At 41.8% G+C, this 23635-nt stretch overlaps 1 protein-coding gene across 1 annotated transcript in view; it reads left to right on the top strand.

Moving 5' to 3' along the window:
• ldlrad3 (low density lipoprotein receptor class A domain containing 3) overlaps positions 1-19829 on the top strand; it is a 76523-nt gene extending 56694 nt beyond the window's left edge. Inside the window, exons 5-6 of the mRNA XM_032523717.1 lie at positions 16187-16580; positions 17299-19829. Of these exons, the coding sequence (XP_032379608.1) occupies positions 16187-16580; positions 17299-17485 (581 nt within the window). The 3' untranslated portion in view covers positions 17486-19829. The remainder of the gene's footprint in view (positions 1-16186; positions 16581-17298) is intronic.
• The last annotated feature ends 3806 nt before the right edge of the window (positions 19830-23635 follow it).

The following is a 23635-nucleotide window of genomic DNA, read 5'->3' as shown; positions in this document are numbered from 1 at the left end:
TCATGCATGTTCTTTTGTGCGTGTGTGTGTGTGTGTGTGTGTTGTGTGTGTGTGTGTGTGTGTGTGTGTGTGTGTGTGTGTGTGTGTGTGTGTGTGTGTGTACCTGTAGTGTATGGGTGCTAAAATACGTGGAGCTCAGTTCCAGCATTTACTTGCAATGCTATGAAAAATTGAACCTAAAAATTCAGTTTGACAGTTTGTCCTAATTATTCTGTGTTGCTGCTGTTTGTGTTTAGATTAAACGTACATTATCATAATTTACACATTATGTTTTGTATTTGAAAAGGGAAGATAAAATGCTCTGCTTTTGACACATTATATTACACTACATTAATTTACATTGAATATAAAAATAATTGGATTATAACTACCTGTTTCAAACACAAACAGAAAGAAAAACATGATGCACGACAGACACTTCACTTTGTAATAATGTCACATGATGTCAGGTATGTACTGATATATTAAGCTGCACCACAGCAACCCTGTTAACCAGCTTTAATCTCATCTGTAGACCTGCCAGTGCACTTTGGGACAAACTCAGCAGGTGAAGCTGTGAGTGGCAGCTCGCAAAGAAACGCCACTTATGTGATCAATAAAACTGACATCTACACTGGCAGCTTGCACACTCAACTTAAAGCAAGCAGCAATAACCATGCACTAACCTGATGGCCACTGAATGTGGATAGCTCCCTTTGGAGAGTTGGATAAGCAGTAGCAGTCTAACTACAGGAAATTACACAAGGCTCTTGTGACAAGAATGACAGCTATTGTTTGTGCATTACAGCAAATGTTTTATTAAAAGTCTAGAACAATGTTTTTGGTTACTATTAATAGTCCTTTGCTGCACACCACTCATCACTGCTGACCATTATTCATGTTGAAAAATCCTTTCAGTTCAAGCTCTTGATAACACACAGACCTCTGAGTGCTTTGAAGAGGTATAAAACAAAGGTTTGGGTTGACAGTGAAATCTTAAATTGGTGGTGAGCAGAGCAAAACGTCTTAGAGTAGATTAAACTCTGGGACGCTGGCAGTACAGCGCAGTCCTCACTGCTGCACTTCCATTTATTAGAAGACTAGTCCCTGCTGCTGCTAGACTCTCAGTAATAGGACATTGTTTTAAAAAGTCTTTCTCCTTTACAGTGTGCCTCTGAAAAAGTTGTTTCTCTCCAAATAACCGCGTGACAGCATCATTTGCTGATCAACTCAGCCTCATCCACCTCTGCTTGAAACATTCTATCATCTGTTTTTTGGCCAGGTAGCCTTTGGTACAATTTACCTTTTCAGTTGACCTTGTATCTGGAGAAAATATGGTTTTTCATTTCCATTTCAGGTGTTTTATGGTTAATGATGGTCAACCACAGTGCTTACCTAATATTTGAGAAGCTCTCTTCTGTCCTCCAGGACACACAGTAGATACATGTGAAAGCATGTAAATGCACTGCTGTGCTTACATCATTCTGCTCTCACTGGTATAAACATACTATTGACATACTTAAATCACCCTCATGAATATATTTCAGAGTAGAATAAAATATCCATTCATTTGATACAATTCTTTATTTTCATATTTGAGTATAACTCTTCATTCTAACCCCAACCGGCCCGTCAGACACCGCCTACCAAGAGCCAGGGTCTGACCGAGGTTTCTGCCTAAAAGGAAGTTTTTCCTCGCCACTGTCGCACTGTTGCTTGCTCTGGAGGAAACCACTAGAACTGTTGGGTCCTTGTAAATTCTGGAGTGTGGTCTATCTGTAAAGTGTCTTGAGATAACTCTTGTTATGAATTGATACTATAAATAAAATTAAATTGAATTGAATTGAATTATAATGAACATCCTCATTCTCTGTGAATGTCAGCCACAGCTCTTCTTCAACATTCAACCCCAACTGGTGTTACTTCTCTTGTGTATGAAAGTTTCATAAGTCAAAAAATCCAATTTTTCCTCAGCAGTCAATCATCCCACATCAGCCCTCTGTCACCGAGGCTGTCAGATGAGTCTGTGTTTCCTCTGTGACTCCTGCATGTTATCCTGCCTTTTGTTTTGTCAATCTATCTCCAGGCTTCAGTTTATAATAGTCTCCTGCGCCTCCTGAGGATGCTGGTCCCATCCCTGCAAACACACACAGGCCTGAATAGGCTCTTAATCGCTGCAGTCTTATCACACTGCTCCATCACATCTTGGCCTGGAGCATTATCTGTTTGCGCGCATGCGTCAGGCCTATGCATGTTTTTTTTGTGTGTCTACTCCCAGGCTAGCCTCCTCCTCCCCCTTCCTAACTCACCTTTCTGCCCCACAGAACAGTTGCCATGGTGACCGTACCCGTCAGGTTTGGTAGGAGGGGATCTTAGTCAAAGCCTTTTAGCGATCCTGAGCAACCTCTCACCCTCGCCATTCTTCCTTTTCCTCCAGGGAAAAAATAGCCCACTCTTCACTGAAAAGGTTTCTAAAAAAAAAAAAGAAAAAAAAAAGAACTGTAACTCCCACTTCTGTGCCTCAGTTGAAGCATCCAACATGTTATGAATAGAATGATGACTCTTTGTTTTTGAAGCTCTTACTGAGTCTCATTCTCTGAGATACACAAGCAGTTGTGATATTCATAGCCCATCTTTTCACTAACACACAAGCATGTTATTCATGAACATACCTTGTAGTATTTCTACAGAGACTAGTCTTTTTTCCCATTTTTAGTCCATTCTCCCCAATCAGTAGCAAAATAAAGTCCTTAGTACTGTAAATCCAGTAGTGGAAACTTTTTTGTTTTCTCTTTCTGCAAACTAAATAGGAAGCTATCTCTCAGTATGAAGGCTGGAAGCATGGGGAAACCACAAGCCTGCACAGCAAAAGCAATAATTATCATGTTGTATGTCATTACAAACTGACCCCTATGGTTTTACATAAATAATGTGCAGGACAACAAGTATTGCCCAATTGACCAGGGCAAGTAAAACGCCACATCTGGGTAGTATCCTAGCAACTCATTTGCCCGATTAGGCAATTGGTAAAAAAAAAAGAAGGATTAAACACATTGGATCAAAACAGATTGGTGGAGCAATCTTTCAGTTGAAGGCTGTGGAAACAGCTTAGATAATACATTATATGGTAATGAACATCTTTTTTGAGTTTGCTGTCATTTTACTGTGCTCCTAAATTTCTTGTGTGCTCTTTTAGGCCACTTGAATCAAGATTCAAAAGGACTATAGACCTTTTTTCATCAGACATATTGACATGTCATAGTAAGAAAGTACAAGTGTTTTCAAAACCAATAATTATGGCCGCATTCCACTTAGGTGTTATTGGTGTGTAAGTTTCTGTTTCCTGTTTTATTTTGGTAGTCTGGTTTTCTGTCTTTTTTTGCTTCCTGTCTTTTGGTTTTCCCACCTTTGTGATTGTCTGATGTCTTTCACCTCTATCCCAGCCCTTTTCCTACTATGACAAGTCAAAATGTCTGCTAGGAAAAAGGCCCATTTAAATTTAGTCTTTGTTGTTAACAATTTGTACTGGCGCAAGTAAAAATTAACTTTGGGAAAGTAGATTTCTCACCCACTTACCAGTCTTGGCAAGTGAAAAAAGACATTAACCTTGACCCTTTTCAGTAATCTCAGTCAGTTTTAACTGGTTGCCTGGCAACCTCACAGTCCTGGCAAGCCAACGTGAAGTCACTGCGTCCAGCTGAGAAATATTCCAGCACCCAACACCCCACAACATGTCATACAGACATGACAACGTATGAGACAATTCTTCTCATCTAACATTTGGCAAGAAAGTGATAAAGCGCCTTTCCCAAAACTATTCCTTACATGTCCTTTTGTGTCAAGACAACAACCGACCCCTTTTTAGAACTATATGACACCATCCAAGTAGATAATACAGAAATGTATCCAAGCACATATATACTGTACTGTATATGTCACCTCAATTTAACAAATTCCAAATGTTGCACCATACATAAAATGATGAGAATAAAATATACTCAACATTGTTAAACATTAGGCATTAACTATATGTAGCCCCTTTGTGTCTGTCTCAAGCTTACATATATTATTATAGTATAGCAGTTACAGTAATCTGGATTGTTATTGGTTATTAGATCACTCTGACATCATGTTATTACAAGTACTTGATACTTCATGGTTCACTTGGTTCACTTCATTCATCAGTTAAACTGTTATTAACCCCACACCTTGCTCTCTGTTGTTTTACAGTCAACGTATAACTTTTTTGCAATAGGTTCTCCTTAAATGTATCAGTCAGTTGTCTTCCTTTCACCTGCCCTTCAACCTTCCTGTCCTGTCCTTCCTGTCTAGCGTTCCACTCCTCCTCCTCCTCCTCCTCTGTGGATGTTCTCCAGATGCTGAGCTCATTCATTAACTCTAACCCCCCTTCCCTCCACTCTTCTAGTGGTCCACAGTAAGCTGTGACTGAGTGTTATGGGGGGGGGTCTGATAGTGGCAAGCAATGGAGCGGACAAGTTATTACAGGACAGGCAAATAGAGGCCCGATGAAGCATGAAAACCTCCCTTCCCCAAAGCACCACTCACACACACACGCACACACAAAGGGACAGAAGGACAGAGTTGGCAACAGACAGACAAAAACACAGGCTAACACAAATATACAGGCTCTCCTCCATAATATAACCATGAAGACATAGGAAAGGTCCTAATGACAGGACTCATAGAGCACCATACACATACCCCTCCACACACACACACACACACACACACGGCCTGTCCATTAATTCCTTCTTTTTCTGTGCATGCTAACAAGAACAGACATATAGTACATGACAGGGCACAGCAGCAGGAATGGGGTGAGAGCATGGAACCTGAATAGTAATACTGGAATGCCGAAAGGATCTGGAACAGTTCTGTCGCACAGCAGTTAACACGCTTTGCTTTTCAGCGGGCTCTGGCAGAGCAGCTTTCAATCAATCAGTTTTTTATGTCCCACCATGGGGGAGTTTGTTGGCAGGGAGGGTTTATAAAAAACAATAACACAGAATAGAGGACATCGAGGGTGATCACACACTACTGTGTAAAGTAAAGGGTGCAAACCCCTGAGAGAGAGAGAGAGAGAGAGAGAGAGAGAGAGAGAGAGAGAGAGAGAGAGAAAGAGGAGAGAGAGAGAGAGAGAGGGAAAATGTTTTAAAAGTTTTAAAACGAGCGTCTCATTTTTTTTTTTTTAAACATGGCTGTCCTGATAGCTCTTAGGCTCTTCAAGTAATATGCAGGCAGCCGGAAATGACTGCATGAAAGCAACAGCTCAAAAGGCTTTGGCAGCTCAGAGCGATAACGTCTTTGATTTGCCGCAAATACATGGTGTCAAGTAGCAATCTAATTTAAAAAGTCTACGTCCTATCACTGAGGACATTGGACCTGTACAGACTTTGTTCTAGCATGCAGTGAGAACATCAGGGGTTTCCTGGTTTCTGCTGGATGAAATATACCCCAGTGTTTCACACTTTCTTAGCAAGGATGTCTGTAGCCAAAGCCATTTATCAGGGTTGCATGAGTGGATATGTCTCATCTGGTACAGCACACAAACAAACACTATACATCTTGAGTGCAATAGTGAAAACGTGAGCTTGGATGGAGGTGAACCATGGACCCCATTCATGTGTGGAATTAAAGTTTGATCCGTATCAAGATAAAGAAGGTTGTATGTTAATGGAAGGTGCTAATGCACACAATCACAAACAGCATGTGACTGGAACAGCCAGATCTCCTCTGGAGTTGATCTGGATTGCAGAGTGATTGGGTGGCTTTGGGCAATGTCTGCTCATGAGTTAGAAATAAAATCCCTACAGGCTGTGCTCTGCTGCTAGCCAAGATAATGTACCCAAAAAAATCATCTCCAAAGTTAACAACAAAACAATGTTACATTCACAGTTGTTGCAAACACAATGGCTGTAAAACCAACTTGTGGTATTCGGGGGCTTTCTGTGGAGAAAGAAAAGCTACAGTCTGTACAGTCACCCCACCCTCATGGTTTTTGTTGGTGAAGCTCCTGCCTCCCCACCTACTCACCTGCTTTGTATTGGGGGAATAAATGTATGACCGAATTGCAATGCAGGCAGAATACAGACAACAATTGCGAGCAGTAAATGAAGTGGACTGATTGTGTTATATTCCAGATGCAGACTTATATTTTATGGCAGGTGTAAATTGTGTCACAAAGATGGTAAAAGCGGGATAGTTTCAGTTTTATAATCCTTTTTAACTAAGTTTATTGCAACCATAGCCATCACAGTCACTTTAGAGGTCCCATGACATGGGGCTCTTTAAATAATTTTAAATATAGACCTTAGTGGTCCCCAAATACCATATCTGAAGTGTCTTTCCCAAAATTCAGCATTTGTGCAGAATTACAGTCTAGAGCCAGTCCCACAATGAGCTTTCCTTAGTATGTGCCATTTCTGAGTCTGTAGCTATTGAGGAGGAGAGACGGGGGCAAGGTGGAGGCTGGGGGTGGGGCCTTGACCAACTGCCACTTTGCTCGTTTGAAAGCCATGATGTCTCTCTCTCTTTGGTGGGCCAAATTCTCTGGGCGGGCAAAGTAGATGAAGGGGAGGTAATCTTGCCCCTTATGACCTCATAAGGGGCAATATTCCAGATTGGCCCATCTGAGTTTTTATTCTCTTAAAGGCAGAGCAGGATACCCAGGGCTCGGTTTACACCTATCGCCATTTCGGCCACTTGGGGATCATAGGCAGGCTGGGGAACTCATATTAATGTTAAAAACCCTCATGCCATGGGACCTTTAAGAGTTTGTTTTTCACCCTCCAGATTCCTCTCTGCTGGTAGTGGAGCTTGAAGAGAATAAAGGCATGAGTGTACCAAACAACCCACAAGTTGCTGTTTGTAGTTTGCCCTGCCCCACTCCTCCAATGTTTTTTACATTTCTCCACCATGTGGCATGGGTTTTAGTTAGCTTGCTCTGGACCAGAATGAAAGGATTTCTGGGATTTTGTTTGTATTGCTGTTCTTGCCCGTATAAGCATCTGAAAGCATGTGTGAATGTGTGGGTGTGTTCATGTGTTTGAACTTGTTTTTCTGACAAACTGACTGTATGGTTTGCTTGCTCTATTCTAATTGCACATGTTCATCTGTTTGAGGGTGTTTGAAGGAAGATGGCATGCCCCCCTAAAACAACCCTCAACCCAATGCATGTACTCCCCTGTTCTGAATGCTTGCCCAATACTAATGGATGAAGTTTGTGACTGTGTGTTTGAGTGCAAGTGTCTCTATGTGCATGTTGCTAAGTAAACATGAGAGCTGTCTGCCCCCTAGTGGTTTAATCTTTCTCTTCTAATTCTGGGCTTAATGTGCTGAGCTAAGAGCTGGCCAAACCTGTCACTGGTTCTCCTCATTTTATCACAACTCAGTCGTTGTGGGGGCACAACTGTGGCAACAGAGCTGCCAAATGAGCCAGAAGCCCCACACCTGTAATTAGCGTCAGACAGAGTGACTCTGTAATAAGGGAAGGCACCGCTGTGACCAACCTCCATCAGCTGAAGACAGCCATACTCGACACGTAGCTGCAAACTCTGGAATGCTGAAGCCAGAGGATGATTACTTTCTCCCCCCACTTTGGAACACTTTTAAAGATGGCACTTTGTGAATGTGAAATGAGTCTTCAGTGCAAAGGGAAAGTACAGCACATCTGTGCAGGGCCTGCGTTTCCCACAGGAATGAGCCAGAGGGAGGGAATATCTCCATTCCCTTTATTCAGAGGCGTTTTAAGTGTGGCAATTAAGATATATGCAGTCTTTTATTAGCCCGTTTTCATTTCTTTTTGCTCATTCATTTTTGGATGAGCGTATTCTGACAGTTGTTAGTTAGCAAATTCAGTGGCAGGCATGTCTGCTGTTGATTTGCAGCATACAGTAATTAGATTAAGACAAAGGGGGGCTTCAGAGCGTGTTTTAATCACTGCTTGCTCAATAGTCGTGTTGTGCACTAACATCGGCCCTCACTTCGCTTCAGTAGGTGCATACAAGCCCAACATGTGTGGGTGTGTACCAATATTCTGTCTCATCTTGTTCTGTAGCACCTCCCAATGGATTTCTGTTTTTATTTCATTTCAACTAAGAAATACTTTTGATGTGAAAGCTTCCTCTCTTATTGCTCATGGGCTGTGTGACAGTATAATGTAAATCTTAGGCTTGTCTTTAGAAAGTGGTGGATCAAAGTCGTATCTACCGGTAAAACACAAAAATATATGATCATGGTATGTGATTTAATTGTTTTTGAAATGATTCATCAACATAGTTATGTTAATCACAAAGGAATGAGTATTTACTGGAGCTGAAAGAACCAGGATATTTTTAGGCCAATGCCGACATCAATATTTGAAAGTTTAAAAAAACAACCTGATAATGTAAAATGATAGCGCACAGTGTACATCATAACCAAACATAAGTCAGATATTTTCAGGATCTCAATGTGGTTTATGTAAAAGACACAATGAAATTAAACATACACATTCCTAGCTACAATCCTGTGTCCCTGTGATTTATGCTAAATATGTGTCAAACATCATTTTTTGAGTATTTTGGGGGATTTTTTTTAAAAGCCCTCTTTTCTCTTCTTGTAAATTGTAAAAATATTTTGATGACTTAATGTGAATTGGGGGTCATATACATAAGACGTGATTTGGGGAAAACTAGCTAACCCTGTTCATTATACAAACCACACGTGGCTGTTAGCTTGTTAGTTAGCTAGCAGAGTAAAATCATAGGAAGTGTGTGTTTGGATCTCAGTCTGCAAAAAACATTTTAAAATGTGTTTGTATCTCACCACAGTATTACATACTGTGAATTTACAGTGTACTATATTCACTCAGACACACATTTTGGGGTGTCCAACAAAATCTAAGATTGGATTTTATCCTTCTTTTAACTATACCCATTTCACTCTGTAAAATGCCACATTACATTACTAAAGATAAACACGCTCTAAATTCCATTTCACTGTGACCTGAAGACAAAGCTATTTACACAGCGAGACATTTTACAGTTGAAAGATAACCTCTTCTGTGCTTTTTGCTAGACAAACTACAGCATGTCATTACAACACTGTTTGTAAATGACCTGTAACATGTTTTTAGCACTTTGTGTTACCTGACCGCCATTATATATTCCAATATATAAAGTACATATGAAAAGCTAAAAATAGGCCATGCCATTATATCAGTCAGTCTTTAGTTTTTACCTAGTATGACCATACTGAGTCAAGCCCGAATCTGTGTAATGCCAGTGCTAGTTTCCTCACAAAAGATTAAAAAATGCAGACACTGTCGAATGAGGCTTGTTAGCCAAGTTTAGTAAGGATGGCACAAAGATGTAGAAGTGAGCAACACTAAAAGGGATCCAGGCAAAAAGAGTGTGTTCCTGGTACAGAAGGGATACAGCAGGGGGTCTGTGTGACTCTGTCTCTTGTAATAGATTTTAGCCTAGTTTGGAGCAGAGTGTGTGGAGTTCAGTTTTCTTACTCGGTGGGAGAGGAAATGAGATGTGTGTGCATGATACTTTTCCTCCCTCTACCTATAGACATGTCCACATCATTTTCTAGCTGTTCTCTTTCGGCTCTTCTCCTCAGTCCACTGTTGTGACATCTCCATGTCCCAAGTATAAATCTCTCCTCTCATGCAGGGGTAACAAGATTGATGCAGGCGGGAGATAATGAGCGATTGGAGAGAGAAAAGGCAGTGAAAGAAGGAGCACGGCTGAGAGTGAAAAGGGAAAGGAAGAGAAAGTGGAGAAAGATTGAAAGTCGAGATTCGACAGGTTTTTGCTGTTGATAAGCATTCTATTGAGTGCATAATCCAGGTTGAGTACAGTTGTTGTATATCATAAAAGCAAGATACATGTCATCTCCATGACAGTAAATTACCAACAAGAGGGGAGTAGCGGGTTCAGAAGAGAGGAGGGAGCAATGGAAAGCACAAAGCTGAGGGAGAGGAAGAGGGAGGCATTAGAGGAGAAGCAGAGGGGGAAACAAAAGGCACATGAGTGGGAAAGAGGAGGCAAAGAGGAGAGGACAGGAGAGGCGAGGGGAGGGGAGAGAGGGGGGGAAAAGGGCACTTGAGAATTTAAAGTGGCTGGTACCCTTCCCCGGCCTCAATAGGAAGGTTATGAAAGTTAGATGCATGTGAGGTGCCAATGCAAGAGAGAGGCGAGTGGGGTTTGTTTGGGGAACAAAAGTAATCTTTGAGCCATTTTAAACACACAGGCCCATTCAAAAAGTCCAAAATTTTCAAAATTTCCAACGGGGGAAGATGAAAGCAGCTAAATTTTTAAACTTTTTTTATAAAAATTTTCTTTTTAGCAAACATTGCAAGGGTTTTTTCCCAAGTTTTTATGAAATTTACTGAGCCAAAGGAAGTTATTTACTTTTGGGCTTTACCCCCTTTTGTGGTCAACAGTGTCAGGCAGCTTGCCCTTTGGAAAAAATACAGAGTGCAATGAGACTTTAGGCACGTTTGACAAGACAAGACAGGAAAGCCTGTAGTGAACTTTGATGTTCAATTTGAATAAATTTTGGTAAAAGTGCCGGGCGAGATGAGCGGGCCCCCGGAACTAGAGTACAGGGAAAGGGGAGACCCAAAACAAGATTTTGGGGACGGAGTTTGGGAAAAAAATTAAACACATAATGCAGATTGAATGTACCCCGTTAAATTAATTTTAATTTTTTTAAGGAAGACAATATGTGCAGACATTTTTATCCACCGAATAAAAAAATGTAGTGAGTGTGTGCCTTATTCCTTTGATGTACCTAAAGCAAAAAAGGGCCCGGGCAGGACCAACGTCATAGAAAAGAATTTTGCACAAAGGAATAAAGTTGGCATTTTCGTTGGTCCAGGCGGGGTAAGGGCCTTTTCATTTGTCGTTTAGCTTTTATGGGGGAAAACCCCCCCTCCCCACCCCATTTTTTAATGTGGGGATCCCCCGCTTTGTGCATTAACAAATATTTAAAAGGGGCTGAAAAAGGGATCCAGAGTAAAACAACACCAGAGGGGGGAGGTCTCTAGCAAAAAAAAGGCGCTTGCTTCAGTCCTTTTTTTTCTAGTTTTTAACCCCCCCCTTGTGTTTGAAACACCCTTTTCGGGCCCTTCCCAAATAATGTCCGAAAAGATCCATTGTAATTTACACGTTTTTTTTGTGGGGTTTTTCTCTTTGCCCCCAGAGGAGCATGAAAAATGATAGGCAGATAGGGGGGCAGCGGTGGGTCTCTTTTTTGGCTTTTTTACTGGTATTAGGAAAAAATTTTTCTTTTTTTTGGCCTTTTGGGTGAAAGCCAGTTCTATTTAATTGGGGAGGGGAAAAAACGGCCCAAATTTTTTTTCAAAGGGAGGGGTCGAGGGGGCTTGTTTTATTGGCTGGTGCCTGGTTGGGGCAGGGGGCGGGTTGGAGCATCTGAATTAGATTAGATTTAATTAAGGCATGGGGCCCCTGACTACACACTGGTACATAAATAGGCTGTATGCCAGGCTGGTTGTTGTTGGGAATTTAACAGCATGTGTGCACACAGAGACACACACACACACACACACACACACACACACACAAACACACACATACAATGCCGAAGACTCCCTCAGGCCTTCAAGGTCAGGTAGACAGAGGAAACATGCAGCATGATGTCTCGAAGAAGGAGAAAACAAGCTCAAAAACTCTTCTGATGATAGCTATGTCCACAAAAAGGTTCTCACAAATGTTGAGGTTTGATAGTCTCTCCAACCCAATGCATTATTTTCTTAAAGCAATAGTTTGACATTTTGGGAAATCCACTTACTCGCTTTCTTGCAGAGAGTTAGATTTTATATCTGCAAGTTAAATACAAAGCCAGCAGCCGTAAACCGAGCTAAGCATAAATATTGGAAACGGGGGGGCAGCTAGCATTGAGAAGGCAACATACAGTGAAGGACAAAAAGTATTTGATCCCCTGCTGATTTTGTACATTTTTCCCACTGACAAAGAAATGATGAAGATGTCAAAAATGATTTGCATTTTAATGAGGGAAATATGTAAAACATGACTTAGTACTTGGTGGAAAAACCCTTGGTGGCAATCCCAGAGGTCAGACATTTCTTGTAGTTGGCCACCAGGTTTGCAAACATCTCAGGAGGGATTTTGTCCCACTCCTCTTTGCAGATCTTCTCCAAGTCATTAAGGTTTTGAGGCTGATGTTTGTTAACTTGAACCTTCAGCTCCCTCCACAGATTTTCTATGGGATTTAGGTCTGGAGACTGGCTAGGCCCCTCTAGGACCTTATGGCGGTTTTCCACTGCGTGGTATCTACTCGACACGCCTCGGCTCTACTCGCTTTTTTTGGTTTTCCATTACGAAAAAAAGTCCCTGGGACCTGCTACCAGGTACTTTTTTTAGTACTACCTCAGTCGAGGTTCCAAGCGAGCCGAGGCGATACCATAAGGTGACGTGAAAACCTGCAGACTGCTGATTGGTCGGAGAGAATCGTCACTTATGACCGCGTTGTTAGCAGACAAGAGTGCGGAGTGTGTTTCCAGAACAAACGGGACATTTAAAACAAATCTAGCCAGACACCGACAGATTATCCACTCTCTACACTATTCTCACTTTTAAACTGTTCGGGCTACTAGTGGCTTCATGTCGTTTCCAATATCGCACACTGTTACTTTAAAAAAACAAGACAATATATATAACAAAAGTTTTTATTTAGCTTTTCAAGTAGCGCATCAAACCCTCCCAAACTTCCCGGTCTTCTTCCTCTGCCCCCTGGGACAGTGTCCCCCCCGGCTCTGCTGGCCCAGATACATCCCAGTCGTTGTCATAAGCCTCTCCGTGACTCATAAAGATTATACGAAGCACAGTAGTCAAAACCAGAGGTTTCACCGGTCGGACATCGCCCACCAGACGGTCTGCGGCGGCGATTTTGCAAAGCGTGAATGCTCTGAAACACAAACAGTACACAGCACACATGTTGGTGTGTAATCATGGTTGCTAAAGTTCATGTACTTTATATAGCGTATAGTAAATACTGACTGCGACGCTGAACACATGCAGAGTTAGCTAACGTTACCAGGAAACTTAATTACCCTTTTGTGTCGGCGAACAAACCGTCATGTCCACGTCTGAACTCCGTCAGAATTCCCAAACTCGCGTTTTTTTTAGCGGTGATTTTGTTGCTTCCTTCAGTTTCTTTGAAAAAAACATTTGTTGTGGCTGCGGCGAGTAGCCGACGTGCTGTTGTGAGTCACGTTGAAAATTACATCATCACGCGTTGCTATGGTGACCAGCCACGCTGAGGCGTTACTCAATCTGTAATGGAAAACGGAAATAGAATGGGCCGAGGCGAGCCGAGCCGAGCCGAGCCGAGCCAAGCCGAGGCGAGCCGTTACCAGCAATGGAAAAACGCCATTAATGTGCTTCTTCTTGAGCCACTCCTTCGTTGCCTTGGCAGTGTGTTTTGGGTCATTGTCATGCTGGAATACCCATCCACAACCCAATTTCAATGCCCTGGCTGAGGGAAGGAGGTCCTCACCCAAAATTTGACGGTACATGGCCCCGTCCATTGTCCCTTTGATGCGGTGAAGTTGTCCTGTCCCCTTAGCAGAAAAACACCCCCCAAAGCATAATGTTTCCACCTCCATGTTTGACGGTGGGGATGGTGTTCTTGGGGTCATAGGCAGCATTCCTCCTCCTTCAAACAGCAAGTTGAGTTGATGCAAGTTGAGTTGGCGTAGGGTGTTACCAATTGTTTGTCCTCCCGTGTAATTCAGGGCTGATTCCTTACTGTTCACATGGTTACCTCCACGAGGTGAGATCTTGCATGGAGCCCCAGGCCGAGGGAGATGGACGGTTCTTTTGTGTTTCTTCCATTTGCTAATAATCGCACCAACTGTTGTCACCTTCTCACCAAGCTGCTTGGCAATGGTCTTGTAGTCCATTTCAGACTTGAGTAGGTCTACAATCTTTTCCCTGACATCCTTGGAGAGCCCTTTGGTCTTGGCCATGGTGGAGAGTTTGGAATATGATTGATTGATTGATTGATTGCTTCTGTGGAGAGGTGTCTTTTATACAGGTAAGAAACTGAGATTAGAAGCACTCCCTTTAAGAGTGTGCTCCTAATCTCAGCTCGTTACCTGCATGAAAGTCACCTGGGAAACAGAGATCTTTCTGATTGAGAGGGGGTCAAATACTTATTTTCTTCATTAAAATGAAATTCAATTTATAACATTTTTGACATGCATTTTTTCAGGATTTTCTTGTTGTTATTCTGTCTCTCACTGTTCAAATAAATCTACCATTAAAATTATAGACTGATAATTTCTTTGTCAGTAGGCATCAGCATGGGATCAAATACTTTTTTTCCCTAACTGTATGAGGACCTCTAAGCATAAAAACACATTTAATGATATTACGGGGAACTACTCTATTCCTTGGAAAGGCACAGTCAATTCCTGGAGTCTTGTCATCTTTGCAAGGTTGCCAGGCAACCAGCAGAGACTCCAGGAAGTCAATGCACCCAGTCAAGAGATGTCACAACTTGTTTTGATGTGTCGTTTTCTGTACAGATTTGACAAACAGAGCCAGACTCGCTGTTTCCCCCTGTCCTGTTTACATTCTTTATGCTAAGCTAAGCTAGCCAGCTGCTGACTGTAGCTTTGTATATAGGCCTGCTGCACATAGCAGTATCAATCTTCTCACCTAACAGGGCAAGAAAGGAAATAGGTGTATTGCCCACAATGTGGAACTATTCACAGTGGTTGACATTTTATGGAGTTCTGCACATTTTATTGAATTATCTGAGGCCCTGTAGCTCTAGCTTGTACATGTGTAGGGAATATTTACCCTGTGCTAAATGCAATATCTCCAGAGAGCCTATAAGTCTCTATAAGCCCGGAGTACTTCAAAAACTCCAAAAGTCTTGCCTGCTTTGCCGTTTTAGAGGGTTATAATCCTCACTGATACAAGCATTTTTGCACTATTGATTCAACCTTGAGAGATCTTGCAATAGTCATTTACTGGTAAGCTGTCTGGGGAGTATCCTCAACTGTCGACACAAAGGCTAGTTGACAGAGATGTGAGTCATTTTTAAGTGTATATTAGGTGTCAATACACACAGTCTATTAAGCAGCAATACAGAAACCTCAAACACATAGAAAGTATTCCAAAGGGTGTTTTGAACTTTTTAGGAGGCACATGGAGGTTTGATGTTTACAGCCCCCTGAGGCATTAGTGTAATTTGAACCAAAACAGCAACTGTAAAATACTTTTATGTAGCTCATTTGTCGTTAGCGTAGCCTCCGTAATAAATAGGATTTTTTCCACTCTCCCTACCTCTCCCCTTCAACAGTACTGTCTGCCGGTAAGCAGAAGCACCATTTACATGAGCCTCACCCCGAGTGCCTGATTGAAATTCTCACGCTGTAATATCAGTCAGCGGAAACGTTTAAGTGCTATTCCCTCATCCCATCTGGAATAATAAGCTGCAGTGCTCGCTGGCATTACAGTGCTCCCTTTACTCATCACTTATTTCAGGCGGCGAGTTGGCTGCTCTGCATATCTTACCATTGGCCAAGGCTCTCCTCGCGATCGTTAAGTTCCCTTGGACTCCTGAGTAGTTTGCAGACTCCCCCTTTCCCTGCGACAAACATGATAATGTGTGACGGCCCGTGGTGTTCCTCTGCCTTCTCTCATCTTCCGTGCTGAGCAACTCGAGACGTGTTTTTTATCTAAACCTCCTGTAAGCTGTTTTGTCCTCACAAAGAATTATTTAGCCTCTCTGTCAAGAATGAGGTCCCTACTTGTTAAAGGCAGGCTCAAAAATGACCTCTGCATTGAACATCCTGCTCCATTTGTTCTCCTCGTCCCTTGAAGCTTTGACTGCTGTTATGCTTATTATGCAACGCTCTCATCTCCAAGAGAGGCTGCCTCTATCTGATCACACAGAACTAATTTCAGAATGAACCTAAAAACATATTTCAAAAGGCAAATTCATGTCCGTCTCCCTCACTCCCTGCTCCGTTTTCCTATGTCTGCAACTCCACCAATTATCCTTTTGTCTCCTTAAACACCTAGCCTTAAATAGTTTCCCTCTCAATATTTTATATTACCTTTGTCTCCCTTGCCACCATTCATCCTTCCTTTCCCCCCAACCTTAATTTGCCCTTTATCTCCGTCCCTCTCCCCCACAGAAGCACCGGGGCAGGACTTTGTGACACTGGACTATCGTCTGCGCTACTACCCCAGCATCACCTACGCCGTCATCGGCAGCGCCGTTATCTTCGTCCTGGTGGTTGCGTTGCTGGCCTTGGTGCTCCATCACCAAAGGAAGCGGAGTGTACTGCTGCCTAGAGGTGTAAGAGGGAGCTCGCACCACCACCAACCCCTGCTTCTGTCCCGTCTGGTCATTTTGGACCGGGGCCACGTCCATCCGGGCAGCCAAGGTCCCTCCCCTGGCTCTCCCACCACAGCCAGCCCGTACAGCTCAACTCCTCAGGCCCTGCAGCTGCTCTCTGGGACCCTGTATCCCCCTGGACTCTCCATGGACTCACCTCCATCATACTCACAAGCTGTTCTGGATGTCAGGTGAGAGGATCAGTGATTTACTTGTGTGGAAGTTAATAATTGATTGTCTGTATCCATGAAGCTAGTTTTGCACTGCAAGCCATGCCTGAACCAAAAAACAGAAATAGTGGCACTCAAAGTTGTCTCTCTAGCAAAGTAAAATCTAATTTAGTGTATAATTTGAGTACAACATAAAAAAATTGTAATTTGATTTACTTGTTCGCTAATTCTACTCATACAGTCAATTTCCAACACATTCATTTTCAGAAATGAATGTGTTGGAAATGTGTCAGAAATATCTGTTAGCATCTGTTCCAGGGGTTCTTGTATGTGGTTTTAAATGCACAATCAATTAACTCTTAACTCATTTACTATTGTATACCATTTATTTCATTACATAAAATACATAGAGGATTAGTGCTGTTTACAAATCTAATCATAAATTACTGAAATAAAGATTTAATTCATTCATTCATTAAATGTGCAACCATTGTTTCCAGTTGGTCAAAATAAATGGGGAAAAATAATCTCAATATGGGAAAGAGAATCTCAAAGGTGTCCTTAAATAAGGACAGGTTCTAATAATAGCATCCTTTCTCAGACAGGGGTGAACGTACTCCATCTTTTCTAGCTGCGGGTCCCAGTCCAATAATATTCATTGTACAGTCCTTTATGTAATAGCTCATGACCCTGATATTACATTCTTCTTCTGTCTGTTTCTTCTGTTTATTTCCTCTAGTCGGCCTCCCTGGTTTGATCTCCCTCCTCCCCCATACCTCTCAGATGGGGAGCTGCCTCAATACGAGGGCCCCCAAGACCCTTTGAGCCCCCCCACAGTGCATCCCTCTCCACCCTCCACACCCAGAACTGTGGCCTTAGGCACGCAGCCGAGTCCGAGCTCCAGACAGATGTCGGACCAGCTGTAGCCTCTCTCGTAGTAGGACTAGTTAGAACTCAGAAAGACTGCAGGACTAAAGGACCAGGGTGCAGGGCCATGTGAAGCCAGGACAGTCCACAAAAAAGACCTGCTGAGGAGAACCAACAGGGACTAAGAGACTGTAGACTTAACAAGGTCCTAAACCTGCTACCTACTCATTGGCCTACTGAAGCACTGGACTGGGACGAGGCTCATCCTGCTAGACTGATCTTGAATGCTGGCTCCCCCTGCTGGGGTCATGGCTGCACTATACCTTAATTAGTTACACGTTACACACATCTTCCAACAAGTTCAGTTCAGTTGAACAGCGCTTCCTTCGAATAAATCCTCTATACGATACCTAACAGTGACCACAACCTCCATCTCCAAAGACGTAGTTAAACTGCCATTCATTAACATGTGATGATAGCAAAATGTGGCACCTTTAATGGTCATTGTGTTATTGTATAATCATGATAGATTGATGTTATTCTTTTTTTGTGTAACACTTTGACAGCATTGAGTCAAAGTCATGCCCCATGAAGCAATACTTCCCACTGTATTTCACATTTCACACCTACAATTAACTCGGTGGGGTATATAAGAGATTTGTATTGTGCTAGATACAATTCTGTACTCGTGATGATTACTGCTACATTTGATGACTCAGTATTTATAATTTTAGCAATGACATGTTGATGCCTTGATTCTTACTGAAGTTGAAAACACTTTTAAGTCGAAATGAAGACGATATAGTAGTGATGTGTAATTTTTAATAGTTTAACAGAAACACAGTTGTGATATACAAGAGCAGCTCATAAAGAGGTACAGAAAAAAATCAGTTTTGACGCTACTGATTTGAACCAGGACCTGAATATATATGGCTACAGTGGACTGGTTAGAATAAAAACAAAATAACGTTTTGTAACTTCTATAGTGGTACTTAAACTAAACACATATCAGTGAAGTGTTTCACTGAGTTGTTGAGAAGAATTTAAGAAATATTTCTAGATGAGCACTTGAGGTCTTGTGCCTTTTTCACAGTGTTTTCCACAATATTTCTTTTTGTCATTTGTTTAAATTCAAGGTAAAAAAAGATGTAAAGAGGACCATTGAGATTTTTGCATATATCCTTACCAATTGAGTTTCATAGATCATTCCTCTAAGCAAAAGAATCACCTCTGTGGCAAAGATAACTTTTTTTTAATTAAGTTCTGTTTGAAGACCAATGTTGTGTTTATATATACACAAAAGAAATCCAAATGATTTTGTTGAGGCCTTATTGGGTGCCAGTTTGGCCCTTAGTGCATTTGTATGTGATATGTTTGTGGGCACAAATTGCCAATTTAGTACCTGTAAAAACAGCCGCGTGGTAAGCTCACATGACACATTTAAGAATATCATGTTTTAGATCATATTATTAACATTTTGCTTGAGATTGTTTAATGTATATATAACTCTGTGTCATTCTAGAGAATCATCCTCAGTAGTATTCGACAATGACTGATGAAATCCATATCTGAAGGATCTGTGTTTATAATTGTACTATTGTCTTTTGACCTTTGTTCGTTCATGTCAAAGTGTTCAACACTGTACATAGGAGATAGGGGAAGCAAAGAAATATATTTAAAAGTAGAGTGTAAAGTGTGAGATGAATGTGTATATGTAATTGTGCTTTGCATCTTTCTTTTGCTGCAGAGCCAGTACTGGTAATGCAGGTCCAAGAAAAACAATCAAGCCAAAGATAATCATTATTAACCCTAACCCAAGGATAGTACCCTCCAAAGGAATGATTATGTGTCACAGCTGTGGTAAAATAGAATTCTTGTTATTTGCTGTAAAACTGGAAAATATTTCTCAGGACTACATTTATACCAGTCTTTCTGTTGTTTATATCTTGGTTTGTTTAAAGGAATGTTTAAGATCCAATTCCTTTTTCGTTCTGATTTGATCTTATGAGATAATTTAGGTTATTTACGTATGTGCGACATTGCCCATCATGATCTTTTCATCCTTTGTACTCTGTATATTGAAAGTAATATGACATTCTGGTTCAGATCTTGTGTTATGGGTCTTCCTGGAGATCTAATATTACATTTCCTCAGCAATTTAATATATTGTTGAAATGCGTTTATTGCAAAGTCTGGAGCTTTACCGGCAGCCTGGGCACGAGACAGACAAACCTTAGATCATTGTTCATTTCCCCAAATAATAAAGATTTGGAACCAGGAATGCTATCAAATCTACACTGTAGGCAGAAAGAATGAAACTGGTGGAGGCATTCAGATCCCTTACTAAAGAAAAAGTACCAATACGTCAATGTAAAAATACTCAATTAAAAGTCCTGCTCCAACAAGTCACTGTTTTTTTTTGTAAGGGGTCATAGAGTTTGGAATCCACTTCAATCTTGTGAACCATACAAAGATGTATTATATTTTATAAGTGTACAGTATATGCCTTTTTTAATCTCAAATCTTAATTTGCTAATTAAATTGTTATAATAGCTGCCAAATAAATAGTGGTGCAAACAGTACAATGTAAATCTCTGAATTGTAGGGGAGCAAAAGCAGAAAGTAGCATAAAATAGAAATACTCGTACAAGTACCTCATAATTGTGCTAAAGTAAAATACTTGAGTAAATGTACCCAGTTACTTTCCACCACTGGACACCTTTAACTACTTTTAAAAAGCTTCTGCTGGTGGCAAGGGGCAGTCTTTGAAATTAAAGCAATTATTTAGCTGGGAAACTCATGAGTCCCTTCAAGTATCCATATTTTCCCTCCATGCCATGTGTCATTGTTTTATTGTAGTGGCAGCTGAACAGAGCCCTGCAGTTCTACACTTCCACCAATAGAGGTCACCGGGTTACCATGATGGACAAAGCTCAGTGCAGAATCGTCCAGTGTGCAAAACTGAAACTCTTGATTTCTGTGCTACTAGGTGGTTGTAATATAATACGTCAAATGTAGGTTCTGTCAAAGAAGCTATAAGTACTTAAAAATGTTTAAGCTCAGATTTGCATACATCTTAGATTCATGGCAACTATCTACATCTCTTATGACACCTAAACTGAATACATGAATATTATCTTATTAGTTGCCCTCTATTTTCATTGAAATGTCCCCCAAAACCTTGCATCTCATGTTGCCTCACCCACCCCAATATCCGCATCCCATTATGATAAATCAGATGTGATACCATCTCTGACAGCACACAGCGTTCCCCCTCTTCCGGTCCTTCCCACTGCTCTACCTGCCCCCCGCTTTCTAACAGTCCTGCTCATCTTTTATCTGCCCACTCATACATCTGTCATTTTCACTCCGTTCGCCCCTCCTCCAATGTTAGGAACTTTTCTCTCATCGCCCCGCTCTCTTTTACCTCATCTTAAACTCTGATGCCGGAGGCCCATGTTTGCTTAGCCCGAGCCCTTAACTACACAGACTTTAATTAAAAGCCTGCACGCTTCTCCTTTGCTGTCTGTTCTGTCTCTGGCTGCCCAGCAGCTGGTGAATTGGCAGCATAATATGATGTAAAATAGCGTGTTGCTGGACCAGAGTAGGCAGTTCCCTGAGGTGTGCCCCACAGGAGATGAGACCAAGTCCCATTACTCTTAAGTCAATGGACCCTCAGTGGGCTATGATGCAGAGAACAGTAAAGATGGCGCAAATAATGACAGTAATGAAGAAATAGTAGGGAAGAAAGTGCATTTTATGTTAAGGCAAATGAGGATTATTGTTAACAGACACCATGACAATATTCCAAGGTGACGGAGAAGAGAGAGACTACTTTTCCTCTCTTGGGGGTCTTTCATTTGGCATTACAGTAGCCGTTACTGGATACAGCGCAAGTTTAATAAAGCTGCCTAATAGCCCACTGACAATAAATATCAATAATAAATTAATGATTTTAACTACTGCTAAATGAGACTCTTGAGATTACTGTAAATGTAATATTCTCATTGAGTTTCTGATAATGTTTCTCCACTGGAAAAAAGGAAGAGATATAAAGCTTAAGTAGGGCTATAAATATCGATTTAGCCACATAAGTGTTCATGCAGGTCTCTCTCAAGGCCCCTTTTGCTCACACATATAGGAGCTTGCACGCTCACTTGGCCGGTGTGCCACAGCTCCAGCGAACTGGAGATAAGACCCAGTGTTTTCACATGTAAATGGAGTGAGCGTGGATGGAAAGGAGGGTGCATTGTTAGCATGGAGCAGCTCTGAGGAGCTCTGCTGAGGGTTTGGCCAGCACGACCCTTATCAGATGAAGAGCAGGCCTCTGAAGGAAGGAGGGGTCGGCAGGGGACGAGGGATGAGGGCCGGGTAGGGTTGAGGGGCCAACAGGAGAATAGAACAGCTGGCGGAGTCACGCGTGCAACCTCAAAAACACACAGAGCCTAGACACGCTGAGCACGGTGGGAATCTCCTCAGCTAAGAGATCCACAAACACACAGCCTCCTGTGTCATTATCAGCCACCAGCCAGCAAGTCTGAGCACATAATCACACACACACAGCACGAACACAATCGCGGACACACATACACACAATCATTGAGGACAATCACATAGATTTACAAATACACATTTCTAATTTCCATACAGGCGTCTTTACGCATCATTAGGCTAACACACACACACAGAGAAAATGAAAGCCTATGGTCACCCCAACACACACGCATAGCTAAATAACCATTGAGAAATTGGCCAGTTTTACTGAATGAATAAGTCAGCAATAATTTCTGCTACCACCTGGTTTCAACTTCCTTGATTTGTTCATGTTCAAACTTTAAAACTTTCTACAAAACACTTGGTGCTATTCTTTGCCCCCACAAAGGCACCAATCACTCTGATTCTGCAAATCTGACCACAAACAAAATGTACTTTGCTCCTAAACCAGTGGATGACACAGTCTGATAACCACGAAAGGACCAATACAAGTTCAAAAGGCCAGCCAACCACATTGTCAGGAGGAAGTCTAGGAAAGGTTCATGAAATTTAAGCTTTAATACCTCATACAAGACTTAAAAAACTTCATTTTTTAGGTTTTAGAAAATAACTGGTTATTGAATAAATAGTGAGTTGTATTGTTTTTGCAGCGCTACTTTAACTGCGTCAAATTTCACCTCAAACAGTAGACCTGTCTTTACGTCAGTCAGCATACCGATAGAAACAAAAATCTCACTCATATATATGCATGTATGCTTATATATGCATAAGTCAGACTGGCATCAGCAGCTGAAACAGTAACACTTCCTTGCTTAAGAATAGACCAGGGTGCTGGCTCTTGTCCTCTCTATTCAGGCCAGTGTTAAACACACAGACTAGCATGCTAATGGGTAATCCCTGAGGACCGGCCACCTTTGTCCCTGCTCTAGGAGGATGTCTCTCTCTGGGCACTGGGTGACAGCCACCAGACTGGCGGCTACTGGACAAGCAGCATGTTGCCAGATACTGATCTCAGTCCTTCATAGGGATGCCAGCAGGTTGCCAGGCCCTGATTGGTATCTGATGGCCGGAAGATTGGCGTCTGTCCTGGTGTCTTTTCGTTTGTTTCCTGTCAGTAATGCACCAGGAGGAGGTTTGCTATCTTCCTTGATGCGAGGAAAGTGAAAGTGTGGCGTAAGGGCATATTGTCATGCAGCAGGTGGTCTGTATGTGTCAACAAAGACCTCCACTTAATCTGATAGACTGCAGTGGGAGTGCTTTGAGGTTGCTACTTTTGTCTTAAAGCAATCTGAAGCATTTTAAACAAGTTTTGAAAACAAACACTCGGTTTACAAGATAAAGGAGCAGCAACAGCAGATTCTGCTGTTGATAAAAAGCTGTTGTTGCAATTACTTGTCAAATTACAAGACATTCTGAATTTTGATCCTGAGTCATGCGGTTAGGAATGGTGGTTTGGTTTTATGCAAATGACTAAAAAGTGTTCCTGTGGTTGTAAACTCTTGTCCATGTATATCTATGGATTAGAGCATTCCACACTGCAAGGTGGACAGGGGGAGAGGGAAGCTGGTAGAAGCTGGCTGTCATTGATTTGCTGAGAGAACATTCCACAGTGCAAGGTGCAGTAAGGAGGGCATAGGAGGAGGGTTATCCTACTATCTCTAATCCTTTGGACGGGGCGGAAAAAAAAGAAGAAGATGTGGATTACACATGAAACA

Source organism: Etheostoma spectabile, chromosome 8 (assembly GCF_008692095.1).
Source record: "Etheostoma spectabile isolate EspeVRDwgs_2016 chromosome 8, UIUC_Espe_1.0, whole genome shotgun sequence".
NCBI lineage: Eukaryota > Metazoa > Chordata > Actinopteri > Perciformes > Percidae > Etheostoma > Etheostoma spectabile.
Note: the sequence above shows the minus strand (reverse complement) of the source record. Positions and strands in the feature narration are given on the sequence as shown.